This window comes from Eubalaena glacialis, chromosome 7 (assembly GCF_028564815.1).
Source record: "Eubalaena glacialis isolate mEubGla1 chromosome 7, mEubGla1.1.hap2.+ XY, whole genome shotgun sequence".
Classification (NCBI taxonomy): domain Eukaryota; kingdom Metazoa; phylum Chordata; class Mammalia; order Artiodactyla; family Balaenidae; genus Eubalaena; species Eubalaena glacialis.
The window spans coordinates 68555802-68581134 of record NC_083722.1 but is presented as its reverse complement, the minus strand read 5'-3'; the positions used below and the strand labels follow the sequence as shown (position 1 = coordinate 68581134).

Below are 25333 nucleotides of genomic sequence, written 5' to 3'. Positions count from 1 at the left end.
AATCCCCGAGGTGGAACTGGGAAATTCCCTCTTCTGCCCCAGAAACCTGTACACATCATTTAATCCTCAAAGCTTTATCCCACATTGTATCAGGTTCTGTCATATCAAGACTTATATCAAGTCACATAAATAGATACCCCAGGCCTCTGTCACAGCCCCAGTTCATCACACACAGCCAGATACTGAATCTGTTTTGGCGCCGCTGAGACTGGCAGACACATGTGCACGCACATGCCCAAGGGTAGAGAGGGGTCTGGGATCAGGCCTCTGTTATTCCACTGTGTTCTCTTCCTATTAAGCCAGGCAGCTAATGAGCCCCTGCTGCTCACATGTTCACAAGCTTGAGCCATTCTGGTAAGCAGCAGTCCCGCTTATTCCAGCTTGAAATGAGTCTGCATTTCTTTGTCCAACACAAAGCTTCGAAATGAATGATGACACTGGAAAATTATCGGGAGAATTTGCGAGGATTGCAAATAAGCAGGTATATCTAGTGTTTAGGATGGAAATATTTTCTTCTTTCGAATTCTAGAGACTCAGAATCTCCCCCTGGCAACACTTTGCATGCTGCATGTCTTTGCAAAACAGTTTATAAGGAAGAGTAAATGGAGGAAGAATTTGTTTCTAGCAACATGTGTTTATAGGAAGAGAAAGGGCATGGCTACAGGATGGAGAGATTGCTCGGGCTCAAGTTTGTGGGTAGTGAGACAAAAAGTAAAGGAGTCTGCTCTGCCCTGCAGTCCCTAGAAAGAAGGGAAAAGATACAGGTGGGATTTTGACGTGGGTCCTGAGCTGGTCTTCTTTCTCAGGTCCATTGACGTGGCCACTGTGGCAGGCCCCCACCTTGGAGTGGTACATCACCTCCTTAAAGGTCTGCATTGGTCCTGTTGTTCGTTACAGTCTGGCAGGAAGCTGAGTCTTTGTCGAGGTTGACGCTTGCTTCTCTGCCTCACTGCTGAGCGATGGAGGAAACACTGGAGGTTTCTCATCACCTTCTGTACCCTGAGCGTGGACTCTTGGTTCCAGCCCGGTGATTGTAAAGTTGACATAATGGATTTGATGTTCCACAAGGGGATGTGACACAGACCGGACCCTAGAGGTGGACACTCAGGCTCTCAGTGGTGACCATGCGTGGTCGGGAGGTCGAGGAGCGTCAGTGTGTCAGAGCAAATACATCCCTGGGGCGTATCAACAGCTGAAAGCTCCTCCTCCACCCTGGAGAAGCCATACTGGCTACGCTGGGCATTTTGAAAGGGAGTCATGCAAGTACCCGGCACTTAATAAATTTCTTATTTAATTTGTGTTTCTTTGATCACTGGAAGGTTGAATTTGGTTACTGCATGAGTCCACTGGCAATTTTCATTCCATCATCCATGGGGCCCTTGGCCACGAGTGTCTTTGAGGCCAACCTTCCTGTTCTGCAACAGCCCCTATTCTGTCAGCTGATTTTCTTCACACTTTCAGGTCTCCCTTATTTGATACCACGGACCTGTCACATTTGATCCATCTTATAATTAACATCTGGAGTAACGTCGGCTGCCGTCATAGAGAGCTTTTTCTGGCTCTGGAATCGTGCTTTGTTTGTGCCATTCAGCTCAGGTCTCTGGAGCTATAAGCAATAAAGCAGGAAGGCTCCTGTAGATTTTCATTTCTCCCACACACAGGGCTCCCTGCCAGCACCTCTGAATCCTCACCAGCTTTTTATCTGAACAAAACCCTGTCCGGTGCTAAATATAGCTTTATTTCACACAATTGTAGAAGGTACTTTCTACTTTTAAATCTAGACTGGGCAGGGAACAGGACATTTACATAACAAGTTGGTGTTAACCCTGTGACAAACCTTCTAATCGCTTACTGGCCTAGTGAGTAAGCTAAGGAACAAGGAGGTTGGATGCCCTGCTCCTGTCACACAGCTAATCAAATCCCAGTTATCTTCACTTCCAGCAGGTGCCCTGTCCACTCCCGCGCTCATATCCAAGCAAGCCCGCAACGCTCCTGTAGAACACGCAAGAACCACCCGATTCCCTAGAGGTGGGATTCATTCCCTGCAAGTGTTTGTGGGTTCCAGTTTGTGTTTCACAATGGAGGGCAGCACTGGGACACCAACCAACCAGAGAGATCTTGACCAGTTTCCATATAATTTTTTTCAGTCACTTCCCCAGCTGGAAGCTGGTTCCCTTCTGAAGGGGACCACAGACCTTCCAAGTGAAGCTGTGGTGCTCTCCACAGACCAACTGCTGGGGACTGCTCACTCTCACTTAATGACAAGTGCAAATACCTTCAGGGGTCAGGAAAGTATGTCACCATGTCAAGTGGCTGGGGTAGAGCTAAAGGCACACTGTGAGGGCAGGGACTTCATCCACTGTTCACTGCTTATCCCAGCACCTGGAGCAGAGCCTGCGAACCACAGGCCCCCAATAAGATATGTATTCAATAGAATGAATGGTGGGGACTGCAGAGAACTGGGAAGTGCTTATCTCACAGAAGGCATTCTTGTCAAAAAAGCATGCATCTAGGCAATATTTGGCTTCCAGCTGGCAACTCCTATGATTGAATAAACAAGGCTATTTCTGGACGGAAAGGAACAATGACTGCCAAGCAACATTGATGTCCAGTTTATCGCTTTGATATTATATGTTCAGTTGGAGTCAAGATGCAGATAACTCTTTCTGTTTAAGCACCTCTGAAGTCCTTCCCATTAATAACATTGGCCCCTTAATGACCCTGGACCAATTGGAGATGTGTGTAAATGTTAACATTTGCCCTTCCATCGTGCTGTGGTCTAACCGTTTTTCCTGAATCCCTTAGTCATACGTCTTCCTTTTCAAAAGATGTACAAAGGCACCTCTTCTATCAAACAAAGGGCAGACTTTCTAAATACAAGCTTTGTTTACTAAGAGAAGGGTACCAAACCTGCTTTCATACATACAACGTTGCCTTTTCTAAAATGGACTTAAGCAAACAGTGGCAGCTATTTCTTGCCAAAAACATTTTGAGTCCAATTCATCTCCAAAACCTGCCACATCAAGTTACAGGATTCTAGATAATGGCGGACAGCCTCTGCAAGTTTTTCCTAAGGTAAAGAGTTGGCTTGGCTCTCCCTTGGACACTTCCCTTATTCTGGTGGGTCTGCGTCACCTTCCTCCATCTTATTTTCCTGATAATCCAGACCCATTTTTTTGGTATGTAGCAAACTCCCTTGAACCAAAAGAAGCATAACTCTTGGGTGAGTCAAGCAGCTATTGTGAAACAGACAGGCTGCATAGGAGCCCTCTGAGCACATGTGCCCTAACCCTAGGATGATTGACCGGTGCCAGGATGAGACCCTAGGATGAGACCATGTACCAGAGCCCAGAGCCAGCTTCTAGACTGTGGACTCAGCCACAGACTTGTCACTTAAACACTCTGATTCCATAGTGAAGTTGCAGGGCCACTGAAAACTTCCTCTAGTGAGATAAAACCTGCAGTAGAATTTACTTGGGGAAACAAACTTTGCAAACCAAGTCAGAGCTATCACTAATATATTTTGGCCAGAATATATGAATCAGATAGATACCTTGGGAGGTACCAAAGGCATTAAAATTCCAGGCTTTCTTGAAACACTTCACTGGTTAAAAATATGCCCATGGGCAATATTTGACTTCCAGTTTACAAACCCAGTGATGGGCTAAGTAAAATTGATTGTAGATGGACACCATTAGTGCCAAGCAACATTGATCTCCTGCTTACTTCTTGGTGCTCTATGTTCAGATGAACTCAAAGATGCAGATAATTCTTTGTGGCTGGAGTACCTCTGCTCCATTAAAGACCTTGGCCCAGATTTGGACTGACTGTAATTTTGAGCCATGAATATAAAAACTAGAAGTGACTTGTATCAGTTAGAAATATATTCAACCACAAATAACAGAAAATCCAGCCAATAGGGGCTCCAACAGGTAGGGACTTATTTTGCACACATGTATCAAGGTGTTCAGAGGCAGTTCAGCTGATCCAGTGCTATGTGGGCTCAGGCTCTTTCAGTCTTTCTGATCCACCTGACCCAGCACTTTGGTATCATCCTCACTCTTGTTGGCTTTCTAACCGCAGACCTATGATCAAGGCAGAGAGAAGTGGGGGCAGGAGAGCATCAGCTGCATCTGTTCACCTGATTAGGAAAACAAAAGCTTTGCTAGAAACCCCTCAATAGACTTTCCCTTCAGGCTCACTGATCAGAACGATGTCACATGACTGCCCCTGGCTGCAAGAGAGGCTGGGAAATGCAGTGTATTTTCTGTTCAGCCTTAATGGTGGGGGAAGATAAGGAAGAATGGGCTTGAGAATAGATGTGGGTGAGCCAACAACACAGTAGCTACCAGAGACTGCAGAGAAACTCTTTCCAATCCTCTCAATGTACAGATGACAAAACTGAGTTCCAGAAATGGGAAGTAGCCTGGCCAAGGTCCCATATCTAGATGAAGTTACAGCCAGATCTAGAGCCCAGGTCTCCTAACTCTTCATCCATAAAGCTACCCACTGGACCACATCGTGAATGTAGTTTGACAGAGTCTGTGACTGAAGCTCTGTTGAGGAAAGAGAATATCATCCAGAAAACGAGGTAATGAATATGAATCTATCAGCAGTGGGCAGAGGACCTAGTAGCTTCCACTTGAGCTCTCCTTCCTCTCTCCCTAAGAATCTGAAATAATTCATTGTGAGTCAAAGAAGCTAAGCCAAGTTACATCAGGCCTCCTCTCAGTCCCCTCAGACTGGGTAGATTTTTTTAGTGTCTCATTCCTTTGGCACATTGATGTTTGTGTGTGTTATGAAACAGAATCGATCTCATTATGAGCACCATGATAATGTAGAATTTCCATGTCATTGTTAATGTTGTTCTTGTCTTCTATCCCCTTCTGTTATTGGACCAAACAGAAGTATTCTGCTGTTTCTCTCTGCAACATCTCCACAGAAGTCCTGAAAGTCATCAACGCCACGGAGGAGTTGATAGCAGAGTCTACAGGGCCCTGGGAGTTCCCACCTGTCCCTCCTGACAGAGAGAAAGGGACGTTTCCTCTTGGAACAGACCAAGTGAGACTGGATGAGCAGCTGACTTCCCTGGAAGAAAATGTAAGACAGTGTGGATATGCTCTGTCTAGGGCACACATGTCCAAAGGAGAAGCTGATGATGTTGTAACTCTTCACAAAAAGGGCAAGGACACAAATATACTACCACCATAGCAAATATATTCTCAGAAGGGTCTTAGACTGGGTTCCCCAGAAGCAGACCCCAAGATGAAGATTTCTGTGCAAGTGATTTATAAGGGAAATGCTCCCAGGGGAAGACTGGTAAGGGAGTGGGGAGAGGGAAGAAGCCAAGCAAAGCTATGATCTTAGACAAAAAGTAGCTTCAGCCCGATCCTGCAGGCAACTCCGGGGTGTAAGTTGCATCTCAGAGTTGTCCTGACCTAAGGCAAAGGAACTGGCCCTTCCTACAGCCAGTGGGCACCTCAGTCTCTCTGCATGCAGGCAAAGTGTCTACAGTAGCTCAAAAGCCGTTTTTGCATAGATCTGAGCTGTTGGAAACAAAAGCACACTGCAGCTTGGGAGCGGGGAGGGGAGTATGCAGAAACTATATAAGGGATCTGTGGGGATCCAGGTGGAGCACTGCCAGTGCCACTACAGAGAATAAGAGTGGTTGCCAACAGAACTTAGGTTACTACAGAACTGGTCTGCCCTGCTTCACAGATATGTCTGCTCATAATGGATTTTTCTGTCCTTCCAACTGGTGAGGAAAGAAAGAATGTAATAGATTCTTACATATAAACACCTACCATCATTTTTAAGACTTCAGTAAAGGTCTGATGAGAATTTTCCAACAATGCAAACCAGGGGTGACACAGAGAAATCTGGACATTAGCCACTCAGGCCATCGTTACCATCACCAGTTGGCATAGTCCCGATGTCAAATCCAGTCAGGTGATTCCATCTTTCCAGACCCAGCAGAATCAACCCTAATTTGGAGATGCTCTAATGAATGGTGTTCTCAGAAACCAGGAAATGTTATCAGAGAGATTTTTTGCCAGAAGTTGAAACAACAACAAATCAAAATGACTCAAGGTAAACAAAAAAAAACAAACAAAAAAAACATGCCAATAGTAGTTTCACTTTGAAAGTAGAAGACTCTCTCCCTTTGGATTCCCATAAAACCTAAGCATATGTCTGCCTCACTTTGTTGCCCTTTCTGTTCACTTATATATCCCCTATTAGATCAGCACCATTGACATTTTGGATTAGATAATTCTTTGTTGCGGGGCCTGTCCTGTACGTTGTAGGATGTTTAGCAGCATCCCTGGTCTCTACCCACTAGATGCTAGAAGCTGCACCCTCCTAGATCTGACAATCAAAAATGTCTCCAGACATTGCGAAATATTAGCGGGAGCATGGGGGAAGAGTAGGGCACGGTCATGCCCAAGTTGGAAACCGGATATATAAATTCCTATAGAACAGGACCTGCTGCCTTTCCTGTCTATAGCCCTAGCCCTTGGCCCTGAGCCTGACACAGAGGAGGTGTGCAAGGAATGTTTATCTGATATATGATTACATCAGATGAATAAAATCCTTTTTTAAAAGAAATGTTTTACTTCTAATGTGCAGGTCTCTGTTCTTTAAAAATGCCTATAATACAATTCTTTCAGGTGCTGATAGTCCTAAAATGGCCCTAATCCTGCACACACAGAATTGAAAAGATTAAAATAAAGATATGGTTCACCAGGAAAGGGAGGCATTTTTTTCTTTTTACAAAGTATGGTATCAAAAAAACTTACAATGCGTGTAATAATCTAGATTTAAATGACAAAGGTCAGCACACTGAAAGCAAAGACAGCATGCCTTTTTTTCCCCCTCTAAGGAGTTTACTGAAAAATACAATGGCCTTGGCAGAGTTTTCATTTTGTAAGATCCTTTTATTGTACATCATGTTTCTTTTTGTGGGTTCATTAACACTTTGAGTTCGAAACACATCTACTTAGCCACTGATTCAAGACGTCAGAAACACCAGCAGTGGGAAGCTGGGGATTACAACTTCCTGCTCCGTGTCCAGCCCCTCTAAGATGCCTCTCCTGTTCTCACAGAGTTAACTGCCTACTTCCACCTCCTTCCCTACCCCAACCAGCTTTTCAAATTTCACCTCCGAAGAGATTCCATCTTTGTTCCTTTGAATTCTGTGGGTCTTTGAGTCACAGAAGGGATGACTTTTTTTTTAATCTCTTTAGTTCACCAGATCACAGAGCCATGGGCAGGTTGCTTGCTCTGCTGTTTTCCAGGATGGAATTCAGTTGAGCAGCAGGAGAGGGGCAGGGCTGATTCTTAAACTGGCCTCTGGGTGCAGCTGATTTAATTAAACCAGGGCTTTTGTCTATGTTCTAAAGAGCGCTCCTGCTCCTCATTCCTTCGCTGCCTTTCTCCTTTGTGCTGAGGAGCCCCGGGACTGGCAGAAATAGAAATGGCAACACTTAGTCTGCCCTCTGAACACTGGCTTCTGCAGACCAAGCCGCTGAGATAAAAGAGAACATCCTCATTTGCAAGAGAATATTCATCTTTAAGAAGTCTTATGAAGATTTCAGAGCTACGTAAGATAAAACAAAAAATATCACATTCATATGTCTAATCTCCTGTTTTCATAAACTGCCTTGTTAATCCACTTAATTAGGGTAGGGCATGGGGATTTTAGAATTTCCTTAGTCTCTTAGCTTTGACACTTCTCACCTGCTGCCTGGCTGTGAAATCAGCTCTGTCTCCCCTAAAGGTGGGAGAAACCTCTGACCAATGCCAGCCTCCCCTGCACACACAGTGGGGACTCAGTTTCTCGGACTGAATGCCTGGGGAGCTCTGAAGCACAGGGTTCTACTGTACCTGTAGGGGTCTGCCTGGGAGAGGAAAGTTTCAGGAAGAGAGTATTGACTCAGGTGTGGGCAAGGATAAGGGGTGCTGTAGTGCCCAGAGAGTAGCAGTAGGAGGAAGTGGTCACCACCCCCAGGCAGTATAGCCCAGGGAGAACTGGAGCCTGGAAGAGCGCCCCCTAGTGGGAGCTGTCGCCGTGGAATCCAGGAAGGGAAAAAGCAGGGGAAAAAAGGCTCTTACTTCTTTCTCCTCCTGCCTTTGATCTCCTGCTGGTGCTTCCCATTGGCCAAACCCATCCCAACCAGCAAGGGAGCCTTGGTGGTAAAGTTTGTATATGTTAGCGTCACAGAAAACAGAGAGCAGAGCATAATGGAAAATGGATCTAGGGATCAACAGAGAACAACAAGTATGACCATTTTCAGACCTGTGGTGTGAATGGTAGGGGCCCACCAGGGCCACCTTGTGGATTTATGCAGGGTTGTGAGTGGGAGGGGTGAGTCGGCTCCCTCACCCTCCCACCCCCATCTAAGGACCTTCCTCATTCTTATCTTTCCTAAATGACAGAGACCACCTGGGGTACCCCATAATTCCCAGCCACAGAGCCAATGGAGCAATAGTCTTAACTTCCCTTTTACTTCTGCCTTATAACTCCGGCAACCCCAAATACGTTGTAGTATACAACCAGTGGCAGCAGGCACAGTGGGACGGCCAAGAGGGGACCCAGCTCTGGCCCAGAATCCAAGATCAGGCAGAGGAGGCTGATCTTCCTTCTCAAAGCCCTTGTACAACCCCCATAGCACAGGAGAGGTAGAACTTCTAGAAGTGGTCATGGCTCTCTGCTCTCAGAGAACAAGAAAAGAAATACTATCTGTTACTGTCTAACCTTAGTCCCCTAAAGTATATGTCATGGACGCCAAGTCCAACAAGATGCTCTAAGATCAAATAAGCTTGAGAAACCCATATACTCTTTCTAGGAAAATTGAGATACATCTTAGCACATTAAAGACCCTGAGAAGTCCTGCAATAAAGAAATCTGTTTAATGTTCTTTATTCTAGGCGCTTTGACCATAAAGTCCTTCCTTTGAAACACCTATTCTCATCCCTTGAACCACTTTGAGAAAGGCTTGTTGAACCAGGAGCCAGTCAATGGGGTCACAGGCATCAGTGACTAGAGTTTGGAGAGGACTTGGATTACTCAGACATAGTAACCATACTTCTCACCAAAAGTGGACCTTAATTAAGCAAGCAACTCCAGGTTAATGTTTTTCAAATGGGTTATTTTTAAGACTAGAATAACAATTTCATTATATTGCATGTTAATTTTTGTTATTTCAGCCCAGCCACAGAGCCAATATTATGGCCATCTATAACCACAGTAACTCTAGTACCTTTATGCCAACGTTTGAAATATAAATCGTCGAAACATTCCAATCGAGATTAAGTATCACAGCATCGTAGGGCAGGGTGGATAAAGGCATGAAATCTGGCACCAGCCCTCTGGCTCAGTAAATACCTGTCATGATCATCATCACCATTGTCATCATCCTCTAATCCTTTAGGTGCCATGACCTTGCATGTAAGTTCCTGTTGAGGAGGTGTCAGTGCCAAACCACTGAACCTCCCTATCCCCCTAGTGCCAGGAAAGCAGGCTTTTAGGGAACACAAAGTAAAAGATGAACATTCTGGCCTTGCTGAGAACTTGGAGCGATTTCATATTGCTTTGTCTTGGCAGAGAAAGTAAGGAACGTTAGTGGATGACCATGCCGGTGACAAAACAACAAGGTGCTATTAAGTTGATACAACCATAGGGTATGACGACGTTGAGTTTTGCATGTTTCTGGAAATATCAAGGTCCTGAGACCAAAGATGTGTCAAGTCATGTTTAACCATTGCCACACTTAAGTTATTCATTTCATTTAAATTCCAAATTTAGTTTCATTGTGCAAAGCTATAAGTTTATGTTTTAGTTATCTTATCATAATGAATTCCCCTTTTTTTGGTGTGGGTACCAAAAGTGTAATATCCAAACTCAAACTGTGGTGGCCATCTCTCTGATCTCTTCCTCCTCTCTCCTCTCCTCTCCTCTTCCTCCTCCTCCCCCTCCTCCCTTTCCTTTCCCACCTCCTCCTCCTCCTCTTCTCCTCTTATTCTATTTTCAACTCTCTCTTCAAGTTTTCTTCCCCTCTGAAGATAAGTTTTTCAACCTCACAACTTTTGAGAGACAAATTTTTAATGATTTCTCCACTCAAATAGCTTTGAAATATTCATTTCCTTCATGTGACAAACAATAAAGTGTTTCTTGTTTTGAAGATGAGGAATAAATGGCTATATTAAACTGTGAAGATCTTTTAGAAACAGAAGTTCTCTAATACTTGCATATGACAAAGAAATATAAAACTAAGGGCAAAGTGAAATAAGGCAGTTGCCAGCAGACATTTGACTCATGACCCCTGTATGACCGATGAATCACCCAACTTGATGTCCGCTATGTCAGTCACTGCTGGAAGCTCCCACAGCTAATTGTGCCTGGTGACGCACAGTCAAATTTGCTCTCATCAAACCTGCACCTGCCTTTGCTCCACTCTGAAATGTTTTGTAAAATTGCCAGTTTTCACGCAGATGCATGAATCATGCCAAGGAATTGACCGAGTTGGAGCATCTCAGGATTCTTTGCCCTCCTCACCAACACTCAGCATTGCTCAGTGCAAATGACCATGCATGATCTGTGTGCACTGCTCTTGGCTTGCCTAACTCTGTTATACTTTTAACTCAAGTTAAAGGAACTGTTAAAGGAGTGACCGTGCATATCATTCAACTCAACTCTAAATGGCTGTGATTACATGTTTAGAGCTTTATATACATTGATTAAACCTCATGAACCTGTTTAAGTAATTGCCTTCTCTAGATACATTTGGTTCCTTGTGTTGTCCACTGTTTCATCATGTTATTAATTAGGCTGAAGGAGCATTTGTTTCACTCACCCTGTCCTCAGCCTAAATTATTCCAACGATTTTACTTTCTGTTTGCCCACTTTTACGAGAATCACCTTATAAACTCATAAACCAAAGTAATTTTTCCTTTAATTTTCCCTCAAATTACTTCCTTTATCTTACTTTCTCTTTAGTCTTCAGGAGCTCTCAAAAAACTGTCTTAATTGATCATAGATTTTATATGCTTCTCAACATCACACTATTTTCTAAAAAATAAGGTATTTTCCTACTACATACTTCAGGTTCATTTTCATTCCCTTAACCTGATTCAAGCAACTTCACGGTACTTAATCAGAGATAATTCACGCAAAATTTGTAATTGTTTTAAATTAATTTCCCCACTTTCATGTCTTCTGAATTTTTCCAAATTACTAACGCCAACCAAAATTTTTATTGGAAAAACTACATCATGAGTTTTTCTCTTTGTTTCCTCTATCTTGATATTGTGGTTGTTATAGTCCCTGGACAAATTCACAATTTATGTAGCTGATGTCATGTATTCTTGTACTATTTTATTGTATTTTTAAAATTTACAAACTACTTTTTTTTGCAGGAAAGTTTGGGGGAAGAGGAGGTGTGGTTGACAGTGAGGGGGTGGCAAGACCTTATGCTACCACTTAAGTGTGAAGAATGTTTATAAATGGGGGACTCCCTGTCTCTTTCTCCCAATGTTGAGTCTAGTTCTCTCTCACTCCCCTGAATTATGGCATCCCCTGAAGGGGCCCCACCAGTCCTGGGTCCACAGACCTGAGCTCAAAGGCCATGCCTCCTCTATAGGTGTACCTGGCGGCAGGTACCGTGTATGGACTTGAAGGCCAGCTGAGTGAGCTAGAGGATGCTGCCCGCTGCATCCACAGTGGCACTGATGAGACTGAACTGGCAGATCTGGAGGACCAAGTAGCCACGGCAGCAGCCCGGGTCCACCATGCTGAGATCCAGGTAAGAACTCTCCTCTCTGCCCAGATGGAGGACTACCGGGCAAAAGGAGAGGGCACCCCATCTTCCACAAGAATCATTTCAAAGCCTTTGTATCTATCAGTTCCTGCCATCTCCAGCAGACTTTTCGTGGACATGGTCCTTCCAGGTGGATTCCACCAAAGCCTCCTTTTTTAAAGTGCAGCCTTCCTCTCCCCAGATTATGACCTTGATAATATATCTCTTTAAAACCTATGCCATTTTCCTCTTTGACAAATTCTCTGACCCTTGCTATAGAGGCTCCCATTCCATCCCAAGACCACCCTTCCCTAACCTTTGTCACACTGGTTTTTTTAAAAATATTTATTTATTTATTTATTTATTTGGTTGTGCCAGGTCTTACTTGCTGCAGGTGGGCTCCTTAGTTATGGCATGCGAACTCTCAGTTGCGGCATGCATGTGGGATCTAGTTCCCCGACCAGGGATCGAACCCCGGCCCCCTGCATTGGGAGCGCGGAGTCTTATCCACTGCGCCACCAGGGAAGTCCCATCACACTGTTGATTACCTATTTAATGCCAGGTTTCCCCACAACAGACTAAAAGCTCCTTGAGGACAGGACTCTAGCTATCTAGCTTAACACAATAACTCCAGTTATTGTGCCTAGCATAACACCTCACAGAGGTTTGGGCCTCAATAAAAATGAGATGAATAAATAAATGAAAAACGAAGTGTAGATTTCTTAGACCAATATTTTGCATGATTTAGATATGGCTGTTTTAGAACTAATTACTAAATTATCTATAACTTTCTGAAGATGCTTGTTTGCAGTTTTCATGGATATTCTCTTGGCTTCTGACTCTGGATCAAAATGGACTGTGGACTAAGTAACTGATTCTCAAACTGGGGTCCATGGACATATACATACTCAGGGACCCACAAGAAATGCTGGTCTCTGCAGCATAAGCTCAGCGTAGACCCCTGGTTCACTGATATTTCTGTAGACCCTGCATCTTAAAACTGCATCCTCTGGAGAATGGGGATCAATTGAAACCATCTCTGGATAGAGAAGATGACAGTTTTGGGTGATAATTTTTTTTTATAAATTTATTTATTTATTTTTGGCTGTGTTGGGCCTTCGTTGCTGTGCATGGGCTTCTCATTGAGGTGGCTTCTCTTGTCACAGAGCACAGGCTCTAGGCGCGTGGGCTTCCGTAGTTGTGGTGCGCAGGCTCAGTAGTTGTGGCTCGCGGGCTCTAGAGCACCAGCTCAGTAGTTGTGGCACACGGGCTTAGTTGCTCCGCGGCATGTGGGATCTTCCCGGACCAGGGCTTGAACCTGGGTCCCCTGCATTGGCAGGCAGATTCTTAACCACTGCACCACCAGGGAAGTCCGATAATTATTTTTTAAATAAATATTTTTATCTTAAAGAATCAAAAATCACAACAGCTGCTCATATCATTCAGCACTCTTGAGAATGGGAGGGAACCAGTTCTGTGCTAGGAATGGCCCAGGAATGGTCTCATCACAGATGGCCCTGTTGACTGTTTATTACCAGCAAGAATGGCTGAAGAGCAACTCTCCTCAAAAATCATTTCCCACAAATGCTGCTCAACATTTAATCAATTTATAGTTAATGTTATATAAAGTAGAATCAAATCATTTGTTTTCTGGGGGTATATTTTGCAGCAAATACTTCTTGAATGGTTTAGCAGGAAGTAATATTGTTTATGGGTGTTTGGGAGGGTTTTATTGGATAATTAGTTATTCATGCTTCCAAATTTCTCTAGGCTTAAATTATTGGAGCCATGTTTTATGGCAGAAAATCCTGGAGTACAAAATGTCCATTTTCCATGTGTTTGAATGTGCCTATTAATTTATCATTCATTGTTAAATATTATAATAATGTCATTAATAATACCTAATGTTCAGTGAGTCTTACTGGGGGCCAGGAGTTGGGCTTAACCCTTGAACTCATTATTGTATTTAATCCTTTCAGCATCCCCATGAGGTGGCTATTGTTATTTTTCCCTTTTTATATCTGGAGAAAAGGAAGCTCAGAATGGTTAAACTGAAGTCAAATAGCTAAAAAGTGATGAAGCCAGGATTTTAACCTAAGTCTTTCTGGCCTCAGAGCCCACTTTCTTCACCAGTCTGTGCTGTGTGGTTTCCTGAAAAATGTGCTTGTCCTGCCCTCAGGTATATATCCACTTGCATAAGAGTCCTTACTTTGCATGGGAGGTTGTCAACCTTGCCATCATCTTTATGGCTCTTTTCAATGTGGGAACCTTTATTAGTGTGGAGACTCTCCTTGTCCTATAGTTGCTGCCAGAGAAGGAAGATTCATTCCCTGTTATCTGTTCTTGTCCAAAGCAGAGTCTCACAGAAGATGTCACAGAGGGTACCCTGCAGGATGGTAGGAGGGTCCCACTGGAGGGTAGATGTGCTGAATTGTGTTCTTAGATTAGGTCAGATTCTAGGGTTGTTTTCACCTTGGAGTTAACCTTTGGGACTCCAAGGTGAAAGCAACCCTAGAATCTGGCCTAATCTGACAGGATTGCCCGGTGCTGAAGCCAACTGCAGGATGATGCACAGGCAGCGTGCTAAGGATGCTGTCCACTGCGTCCTGCAGGGTCATCTCTGTGGGCATTCCTGGGGAAGGTCTCTCTTAACTCTTAATATCAAGAAAAGCTATTCTTCTGAGTACTTGGTCTTTATCTTGTGGACATAGAGTCGTAAAATGATCTTTTTGCTTTGGATCCCAGGAAACCCAGAGCAGAATTGGTCATCCCCTTCTAGCAAGTGTAAGGGTCACTGGATATGCATTCTTAGGAATTAATGGAACACAGTTAGATACAATGTGATAGATGGATGGATGGACAGATAGAGAGATAGAGAGATAGATAAACAAAATGTAGGCAAAATCAGCCCTCGGCAGTCTCCCTTCCTCTTTCTGCAACCTTTGCCCTGTGGACTAAAACTGGAAAAATTAACCCTTCTTATTCTACAGCCTGGCAGTCAGCAAATCAGGAGGTCAGCAACTTGCTCTCCCACTGACCTGTCTCCTAGGGCCCTCTGAGCAAAGCCCTCCATCAAAACTGCTTCCAGGAAAGAATGTGGGCATCTAACCCACATCAGTTGCAAATGACTGATAAAAGTTTATGCAATTTATTGGTCTACAAACCAAAGGAACGCCATTCTCAGTGTGAAATTTGAGGAATGAGAATAGGAAGGCATCTGGGGGCTAGGAAGGGACAGGGGCTGCACAGTGGCCCCTTCTGGGGGCTGGCTGCTGGGCAGCTTGGATTCTTTCACCAGCTGCCACAGTCTTGGCCTTTACCTGCCTCCTCCTCCTTATCTGAGTAAGATTGCCGCTCCTCTGGGTTAGGGGAAGCATCTCCCATATTTGCTGACCTTTCAGACCTTCTCTCTGCACTTCCTATAGCAGCTATCCCAATGGGCTTTGTCCAAAGAAGCCCTCAGTAAATGGCAGCAGAATTAGAATTAGTCTTGTGCAGCACAAAATAGCTTAGGGACAGGGGAGGCAATGGAGACGTCGGGGCAGCAGGGCCCACTTTCAGGTTTCCTGTCTGATGTCCCAGCACCACTCAGGCTGTGCCGTCTCAGCAGGATGGCTGTGATCCCAGCCTCCTCCCTCGACTCTGCCAGCCTCCTCCTGCCTCCTCCAGTGTCCCCCATGCCAGGCCTTGGCAAGGCCTCTGAGAAGGGGGCAATGTGGCAAGATCATGAGCAGTGGCATTAATGCTGAGCTCTGCTGTGAGATGTTGGGTGTGTCACTCATCCCTCTAAGCCACAGTTTCCTCATCTGTAAAACCAAGAGAATGGTACCCATGTCACAGGATTATAAACGAAGCATGAAGAGTTCATGTATTTACAGCACTCAGCATGGCAACGGCACATAGTAATGCCCTTTCCTAAGAGGAGGGACCGTGTTTTCTTCACCCCTGCGGACATGGATGGACCGGGGTTCTTTCCTGGTGCTGAGTGGGCTCTTGTTCTCTATATCTACCTTAAGACATTGTTGGAAAAAAATCTGAGCTCCTTCTGACCTACTGATATTATAGTAAAGGAAACTGATGCCCAGAGAGAGAAGGGAGTTTCTCAAGGCCACTTGGCCTCTTAATAGAGGAAATGGACTTGAACCAGGGGCTGCAGGGCTTCCCTCCTAAGACCTGGTGCTGTGGTTTTGGATTCAGGGAGTCACAGAAGAAGGAAGCAGGACCTATAAATCATACTTGCTTTTCAAAGCTCACATCGTGTTGTCTCCCTGGGAAGCCTTCCCTCACCCCCACCCCTACCCCTATGCTGAGCCAGATGGCCCCGGGCCATCGTGCCCATCGTGCCCTGGGCTTCCGTTTTTCCCTAGGGGTCCTCTGACAGGGGTGACATGCTCTAGAGCTAACAAATGGAAAATTAAATTTACAAAGAAAGGCCTGTGGTTTATTTTCTCACTACAGTACTAAATAGAGAAGTGCTTGGTGGAAGTTGAATGAGTGAATGAATGAATGAGCATATATCAAAGCAGATTTGTTCTTTATAGAGTCATAATACTTTTAACAAAGATTCTCCCCCTCCTGGGCTTTCTCCCTACTGATTCTGCCTTTCTGTTGCATTAAGATTTCTGATATTGAGAGCCGGATTTCAGCCCTGACCATTGCAGGATTAAACATAGCACCCTGTGGGCGCCTCACAAGAAAACGAGATCAGAAGCAAAGGAACCAGGTGCGTTTGTCCCTCACTCCCTCTGCTGGAATATTGCACGATCTGGAAAATGTAGAAGATAAAACATCTCTGGCTTTGCAAAGGTGTACTGATTCCTGTGTTCTGTTTGTAGGTACAAACCATAGACACATCAAGGCAGCAGAGGAGGAAACTCCCTGCTCCACCAGTGAAAGGTATGCTTAAATCAAACCACAGAGCCACCAAAGCATTAAGCCTGACTCACTCACTTAGAGTAACTCAGAGATCTGAGTTTGAGGACCAGATCTAATGGGGTGTTCTCACCCAGAATTGCCCTTGTGGAGAGTCTATCTTGACTTGAATCCCTCCAAGAGGCAGACCCTGGGACAAAGATGTGATTTGGGAGGTAATTCCAAGAAACACTGATAAGGGAAGAGAGAAAAGATTCAGGGAAGGAAATTAAGCCAATATAATGTACTTTAATTAGTAGTTTGATGCTTTGGGCAAATGAGGCTAACCCCTGCTGGGGACTTCCGGGAGACAGTTATCAACCGCACCTCAGAGTTTCCTGCTCAAAGAATAGGAAGATGAGATATTTCAACTCTCATCTTTGCTTGAAGGTTATTTCTGGTAGGGGCATTAACTCCCTGGTACTTCTGACCCACCCCATCATTCCTGGGCCAAGAGAGAGTGGTGATGCCTGTAGTAGGATGCTGTCAGAGTGGGCTGGAATGGTGACTGTCAGGCAGATGCGGGAAGGACACCAAAAGCATCTAACAAAGAGCCCAACCTAGAGAGATTCCAGCAATGCCAGTCTATCACCCTTATCTACTGGACATTTTCAACAATTTCCCTAGATTCAGAAGCCACAGAATGATGATGCCAAACTAGAAATTTAGACCTGCAAATTAGAAGAGTAGAAAGTCAGAAGATATATGTTTGAGTCCTGGTTCCACCATTCATTGTTCAAAAAATGTTTACTCAATGCCTACTTTATATTCCCCAGAGCCCTAAACAGTTAAAATATATTACAGATCCATGATCCCTTACTTGAAACCCTTTAGAAACGTAATATGGTACATGTACTGTGTATTTCATGACAGCCCCCTCCCGTGGCGTCTGGAGTAGCGTCTGATAAACACATTAATATCCTTGCAGCAAAGCGTGACAATGTTCATGCTCCATGAGAGGGACAAGGACTTGAAATGGCCACTTAACAGTTTAAGTCAGGTTTTGCCATCAGGCAATTTTGACTCCAAAGTTGTAAAGATTTGCTGTTTTTAGAGCCTTTTATATTTCAGAATTGCAAATAAGAGTTTGTAGACTGTATTGGATTATCTCCAAGCTACATTTTCCTAGAAAGCCACCAACGATGCCTTGATTTATTTGGTCCACCAATAAATAAATAAGTAAATAAACAGAACAAAAAGTTTCCACAGTCAGACCTATGGACCAGAATGAGATGCCAGTCTAGAACAAAAATCTGGGTAATCTGGACACCTGGTCTTTCTTCCCTAACCATCAGTCCAGCTTCTGGATAATACTTATTCCTATGTGTTTCTTTTTAGCTGAAAAAATTGAGGCATCTTCAGCAACCACCATTAAAACATTTAACCGCAACTTCATTCTCCAAGACTCCTCGACAAACAAGACTAAAGAAAGGAAAAGCACTACCAAGGATTTGATAGTAAGTCATCTCTATCTTAATGCCAATTACTGTCACTGTTGATGGCACCTCCATTCTGTAGCCCTTCTTTCTGTAGGTCCCCAGTCAGAGCCCCAAGAAGCATCCTTCCTGCATGGTCTCATGGTCTGTTGGTTGGGTGGTGGGGGTCCTTATATTGCTAACCTCTTGGGTATGTGGATACATCCTGTCAATTATATCTCCAGCTCCTTGTATGAACCAGATTTAATATAAGAGAAATAAAAATATGTAGACAGAAATATAAGGTCTGATTGAGGTATAAGAGATTTTATTCTGTTTTTGATTCTTATTCACTCTTCCTTAAATTTCTTCTAAGCCATTAATTACTTGTGTTCCAGAAAAAAAGTCAGCAGCTGCCCATAAATGCGGCAAAGGAAGCGACAGTGGATAATTTGCATAAACCTGGAGATCATATAAGAAGGCTAAGGGATTATTACCCTAACACCAACACATGCTTCAGAATTTTGCAAATGCTTGATGCTGCTTATATGGGAGGTGAAGACCCAGCTAAACTGCCTCAGTGATACCAGTTATGCTGAGGGGGCAGACAATGGCTGGGTGACAAGATTGAAGCAACGAAAGGCAAAACCTATTCTGTTGCCTTTTATGCATCACCTGTCACTCCCTTCCCATTCCTCCCCCTCACTGTCCCTGTGTCATGAGCACAGAAGCACCAGATAATGGCATAATGGTGGGCATGCCCTTTTGAATTACAAGTTACTGCATCTTTTAGGTACCATATGGCAACAGTGCTGGCCACTGCCTTTGCTTCATTGGCCAGCCGTTACCCCTGACCTTTCAAAGTCCAGTTACCTGGCTCCTGGCTGTTACTTCAAAGAGCTAAAAAGAAGCATTATCACACTAAAAGGGCAGACCACTAGGGCCAGGGAAGGAGTCTGTTATAAATAAGATAGTTAAAAATAAATTACCTTAAGGGAAAGTGGAGGGTGGAGAAGAGGGATAAATTAGGAGTTTGGGATTAACATATATATAAAATAGATAACCAACAAAGACCTATTGTATAGCTCAGGGAGCTATACTCAATATTTTGTTAACAACCTATAAGGGAAAAGAATCTGAAAAAGAATATATATATATATGTGTGTGTGTGTGTATCTGAATCGCTTTGCTGTACACCTGAAACTAACACAACATTGTAAATCAACTATACGTCAACAAAAATTTTAAAAATAAAAAAATTTTAAAGGATAAAGCTCCAGATCCCCCTCTCTTAAAAAATAAAATAAAATAATAAATAAATTACCTTCCATAGATGTAGAACATAGATCAATGGTTGCCAGGGGCTCTGGGGAGGGAGAATAGGAAGAAATGCTTAATGGGTAAGAGGTTTTACTTTAGAGTGATGGTATGTTTTGAAACTTGATAGAGGCAGTGGTTGCGCAACATTGTGAACGTACTAAATGCCACTGAATTGTTCATTTTTAAATGGTTAATTTTATGTTTTGTAAATTTCACCTCAATAAATTATTTCTTAAATATATTAACTTTAAATAACACTGAGAGGTTAAAAATGAAAGAATAGACAACATTCTATGCTAAATAAATGCAAACAAAAAAGAAAAGGCAGGAATACTACTTTCAAACAAAGAATTCAAGGCAAGAAGCACACAGTAGAAACAGGGAGGGAGGGTGTTTTAGATACTGATAAAGTAAGTAAATCATGAGACTTTCTTGAATTGGCAAAACAATAGAGCAACGCAATCTAATGTGCCATGGTTGATGACTTTAAAATTCCCTTATCAGCCCTTGGAAGCCCAGTACACCAGAAATAAATACAAATTAGATAATTTGAATAGTGTAATTATTAAGCTTTAATTAAGAGGGACTTCCCTGGTGGTCCACTGGTAAAGAATCCACCTTATGAAATAATGGAAATGTTCTATATCTGCAGTGCCCAATATGGTAGCCACCAGCCAGAAGTGGCTACTGAGCTCTTGAAATGTAGCTACTGCCTTGGAGGAACTGATTTTTAAATTTTATTTAATTTTAATTAATCTAGGGCTTCCCTGGTAGCGCAGTGGTTAAGAATCTGCCTGCCAATGCAGGGGACACGGGTTCGAGCCCTGGTCTGGGAAGATCCCACATGCCGCGGAGCAACTAAGCCCGCGAGCCACAACTACTGAGCCGCGTACCACAACTACTGAAGCCCACGCGCCTAGAGCCCGCACTCCGCAATAAGAGAAGCCACTGCAATAAGAAGCCTGTGCATCGCAACAAAGAGTAGCCCCTGCTCGCCACAACTAGAGAAAGCCTGCGCGCAGCAATGAAGACCCAATGCAGCCAAAAATAAAATATAAATAAATTTTAAAAAAATTAATCTAAATGTAAACAGCCACTTGTGGCTAGTGTCTACCATATTGGATAGAGCAAATCTAAAAAATTAGAACAAAAGTTAAAATAGTCAGAAACCCTACCCAGAAGTTTTAAAGCATGTGCACCCACATACACAAGTATACACATACACACACACAACGTGCACATCTCACACATATTTCCAAGTAACTATTGGATTAAAGAAAAAAGCTAATCCACAGAGCATTTACAAAATGAAGACATTACATATATCAAAACAAATGGGATACATACAGAACCACACTGAGTCAAATTCACAGTATTAAATCTTTTCTTCCTTATTAAAGAAGGAAGAAGCAAAACAAGTGAACTAGACTTTGAATTTCAGACATCAAAGATAAATGCATAAACCAATTAAAACCAAAAAGCTATAGAAATGATCATAAATCCAAGAGCTTATTCTTTGGAAAAATAGAGAAATTTTTGTTAGCCAATTCAAGGAAAAAAACCCAAGAAATAAAAAAATAAGAGATTCTAATAGAGATGTAGATTTTTTATTTAAATATACAATGTGATGTAAATCTATGCTAATAAATTTTAAAGTCTTAGTTCTAGTAAAATCAGGATCAAATCAGAATATCAGTAAAAACTGACTTAAATAAAATTTTAAAATTTATTAAAACTTCAAAAAAGATTCTCTGGCCCAAAGGTTTTGCTGATAAATTTTTATTAGCTAATTCTCACGCAATATGAAATATTCCAGAGGATTAAAAATCTCAAAACTAAAAGATTCAAGTTGTAAAGCTGTTAAAACCCCAACAACTAAAGGGCTGACAGGGCTGGTAAGTATGTACACATCTTACACACACAGGCACAAACAGATGCATACAAACCACACACCAATAGTACTTCTTCTGAGAGATGAGGCATGCTAAATAAAAATTCTCAAGCTAAATGCAGCAGTACATTAAATAATAAATTACCAGGTAAATTTTACAGGAATCTACCAATACCTTTAATATTGAGATATTGATTAATAAATCCGACCAACAGTTCATTTCTTTCCAAATTAACTTATAGTTTAATGCAATTCTCATAAAATTCTCAGTGGGATTTTCTTGGAACTAAAGTTCATGTAAGAATAAATCAGAAAGAATAGACAAGAGCATTTTGCAAAATTAAAGTGATTTTCCTGCCAGATTTTAAAACCAGTTAAAAGCTTTAAAGAAACTGATGATTAATGAAATAGAATAGAAAGCTCAGAAATAGATACAGGCACATATGAAAATGTGTTATATGATTTTTTTAAGCATTAGGAACCAGTAGAGGAGGTATAGATTATTTTTTTTAAAAAACTCTGCTTGGGAAATTAGCCAACGGGATGCAGTGGGAAGGGAATCAATTTGCCTTATTCCATACACCAAAATGAATTTCAGATGGATTAAGAAGTACATGTAAGAAATGCATCACTTTTTGAATATTGTGAAATATTTCACTGGTCAATGGGCATGAATACCTTTTACAACATAAAAAAAGCAGTAGATCAAACTCTTAGAGGAAAACATAGGCAGAACACTCTATGACATAAATCACAGCAAGATCCTTTTTGACCCAGGTCCTAGAGAAATGGAAATAAAAACACAAATAAACAAATGGGACCTAATGAAACTTAAAAGCTTTTGCACAGCAAAGGAAACCATAAACAAGACCAAAAGACAACCCTCAGAATGGGAGAAAATATTTGCAAATGAAGCAACTGACAAAGGATTAATCTCCAAGATTTACAAGCAGCTCATGCAGCTCAATAACAAAAAAACAAACAACCCAATCCAAAAATGGGCAGAAGACCTAAATAGACATTTCTCCAAAGAAGATATACAGATTGCCAACAGACACATGAAAGAATGCTCAACATCATTAAGCATTAGAGAAATGCAAATCAAAACTACAATGAGGTATCATCTCACACCGGTCAGAATGGCCATCATCAAAAAATCTAGAAACAATAAATGCTGGAGAGGGTGTGGAGAAAAGGGAACACTCTTGCACTGTTGGTGGGAATGTAAATTGATACAGCCACTATGGAGAACAGTATGGAGGTTCCTTAAAAAACTAAAAATAGAACTACCATACGACCCAGCAATCCCACTACTGGGCATATACCCTGAGAAAACCATAATTCAGAAAGAGTCACGTACCAAAATATTCACTGCAGCTCTGTTTACAATAGCCAGGACATGGAAGCAACCTAGGTGTCCATCATCGGATGAATGGATAAAGAAGATGTGGCACATATATACAATGGAATATTACTCAGCCATAAAAAGAAACGAAATTGAGTTATTTGTAGTGAAGTGGATGAACCTAGAGTCTGTCATACAGAGTGAAGTAAGTCAGAAAGAGAAAAAGAAATACAGTATGCTAACACATATATATGGAATCTAAGGAAAAAAAAAAAAAGGTCATGAAGAACCTAGTGGCAAGATGGGAATAAAGACACAGACCTACTAGAGAATGGACTTGAGGATATGGGGAGGGGGAGGGGTGAGATGTGACAGGGTGAGAGAGTGTCGTGGACATGTATACACTACCAAATGTAAGGTAGCTGGCTGGTGGGAAGCAGCCGCGTAGCACAGGGAGATCAGCTCGGTGCTTTGTGACCACCTGGAGGGGTGGGATAGGGAGGGTGGGAGGGAGGGAGATGCAAGAGGGAGGAGATATGGGAACATATGTATATGTATAACTGATTCACTTTGTTATAAAGCAGAAGCTAACACACCATTGTAAAGCAATTATACTTCAATAAAGATGTTTAAAAAAAAAATGGTTCTGAAGAACGTAGGGGCAGGACATGAATAAAGATGCAGACGTAGAGAATGGACTTGAGGACAGGGGGAGGGGGAAGGGTAAGCTGAGATGAAGTGAGAGAGTGGCATGGACATATATACACTACCAAATGTAAAATAGATAGCTAGTGGGAAGCAGCCACATAGCACAGGGAGATCAGCTCCGTGCTTTGTGACCACCTAGAGGGGTGGGATAGGGAGGGCGGGAGGGAAACGCAAGAAGGAAGATATATGGAGATATATGTTTATGTATAGCTGATTCACTTTGTTATAAAGCAGAAATTAACACACCATTGTAAAGCAATTATACTCCAATAAAGATGTTAAAAAAAAAAAAAAGCAGTAGACATTGTTGTTAATGGCCTCTCCTCACTTTCACCAAGTGGCTGATTACATCTGCTCATTTTCTCCCCTCAGGAGCCCACCCTGGAGTCTGCTGTGAGGTATTAGCACCATGGAACTCCACTGCCAGTGACCCACTGCCTCCGGCCGTACACGACAGTGCCTTGACCCAACAGCCATCGAATACTGTACGGATTTCCACCTGAGGAGAGGGCGTGGGGAGGCCACAGTGCACCCCTGCACAGGGCTGTCCTGATACCTCAGCCAGAAAGCAGACCCAGACTTCAGCATCAAGGTCTTGCCTACTCTCTGCCTTAGGCTCCCAGGAGAATCCAAGACAGAAAACCAAGACGCTGGCTTCCAACAGTAGAGCTCCAGTTCAAAAGATGCATCTTTTCCCTGTTTGCTTTGCTACTGTGTGTTGTCTTTAAGACCTTTTTTTTTTTTCCTTTTTTAATCCCTTTGATTCAACTAGTATTACATGTCAATAATTTTTCCCAAAATATATTGTTGGGATCGGGGGATAGTGGAGGGAAGGGTATTAACATTTAACTCATCAGTTCTTATTAATCTCTCACAAGCATCTTTGTCCTACAAATGCTAAGGAGAAAAGTGAAAACCCCTGTAGTGAGCACTAGGGGCTGTCTAACTTGGGGAGCCCTCAACTCTCAAGGTGTCCCTCCAGCCACCTCCTTGCTGCTGGCTCCTAGCCCACCACACCACCAGTTCCTCCCATTGCTTTGCAGTCACAAGCCACAGGACGGAAAGCTCTGACTCACCCATGCCAGCCCAGGTCTATCTGAAACAGTGTCTCATCGAGAATTCAGGGTTCTTCCTTGGACTCGCTGAGAGTTTCCTCGCTCTGAGTTTCCTCGCTCTGAAGGGGAGAGGGGCTTGCAAAAGCCCACCATTGGCTTAACTTTAGCACACTGTCTAGAATCAATAAGATGTGGTTTAGCACTGACTGCATCTAAATGAGGTTTACGTAACTGGATTATTGCAGGATACAACCACACAAGGAAACGCTGTCCTCCAAAATTTATTTCCCAATAAATATTCAGCAGAAGTAGTAAAATGACCTTAAAGATAAAAATGGTTAAGACCTGAGAAAACTTGCATGTCTGAATAAAGCAAGGACAAATTGAATTCAACAGACGCAAGAGCTGACACTACATCCACGTGTGTGGTCGCACATGCATGACTATTTAGAGTGTACTTATAAAAGCAAATGGAACTGGAATTTCACTCAATTGAGCATTAGCAACTTTTTTTTAATTTGCTCCTGATAAATTCTGAATCTGAGGAAGAAGGCAAAACATGGGAGGCAAGGGAATAGCATGACTGACGTATATTAAGTGACTGCTCTGAAGGAGGCAATATTATTCTCATTTTAATCCTAATAGCAACCCTATTCAGTAGGTATCCCCACTTTTCAGATTTGGAGACTGAGGGCCAGAGTGATTAATTTTCCAAAGTCAGACCTTTAAGCTAATTATAACTTGAATGCCTGACAAAGCCTCATTCTGTGTTGTTTTCCACTTCTACAATCTTTTGCTGCTGTGCACATTTCCAGACCTGACTTGCTGCTGAAATGTGTGTTATGATCCATTCCTGATGGGGGTCTACCTATCTTCTGGTAATACTCCTTGCT

The 25333-nt window shown here is 42.7% G+C and overlaps 1 protein-coding gene across 3 annotated transcripts in view; it reads left to right on the top strand.

Moving 5' to 3' along the window:
- Positions 1-25333, top strand: part of MYRIP (myosin VIIA and Rab interacting protein) — a 224192-nt gene extending 198859 nt beyond the window's left edge. For all 3 annotated transcript variants that reach the window (XM_061196590.1, XM_061196589.1, XM_061196591.1), the window contains 6 exons: positions 4906-5100; positions 11640-11801; positions 16414-16518; positions 16631-16691; positions 18045-18163; positions 23758-25333. In XM_061196590.1, coding sequence (XP_061052573.1) covers positions 4906-5100; positions 11640-11801; positions 16414-16518; positions 16631-16691; positions 18045-18163; positions 23758-23790 — 675 coding nt within the window. In that variant the 3' untranslated portion in view covers positions 23791-25333. The remainder of the gene's footprint in view (positions 1-4905; positions 5101-11639; positions 11802-16413; positions 16519-16630; positions 16692-18044; positions 18164-23757) is intronic.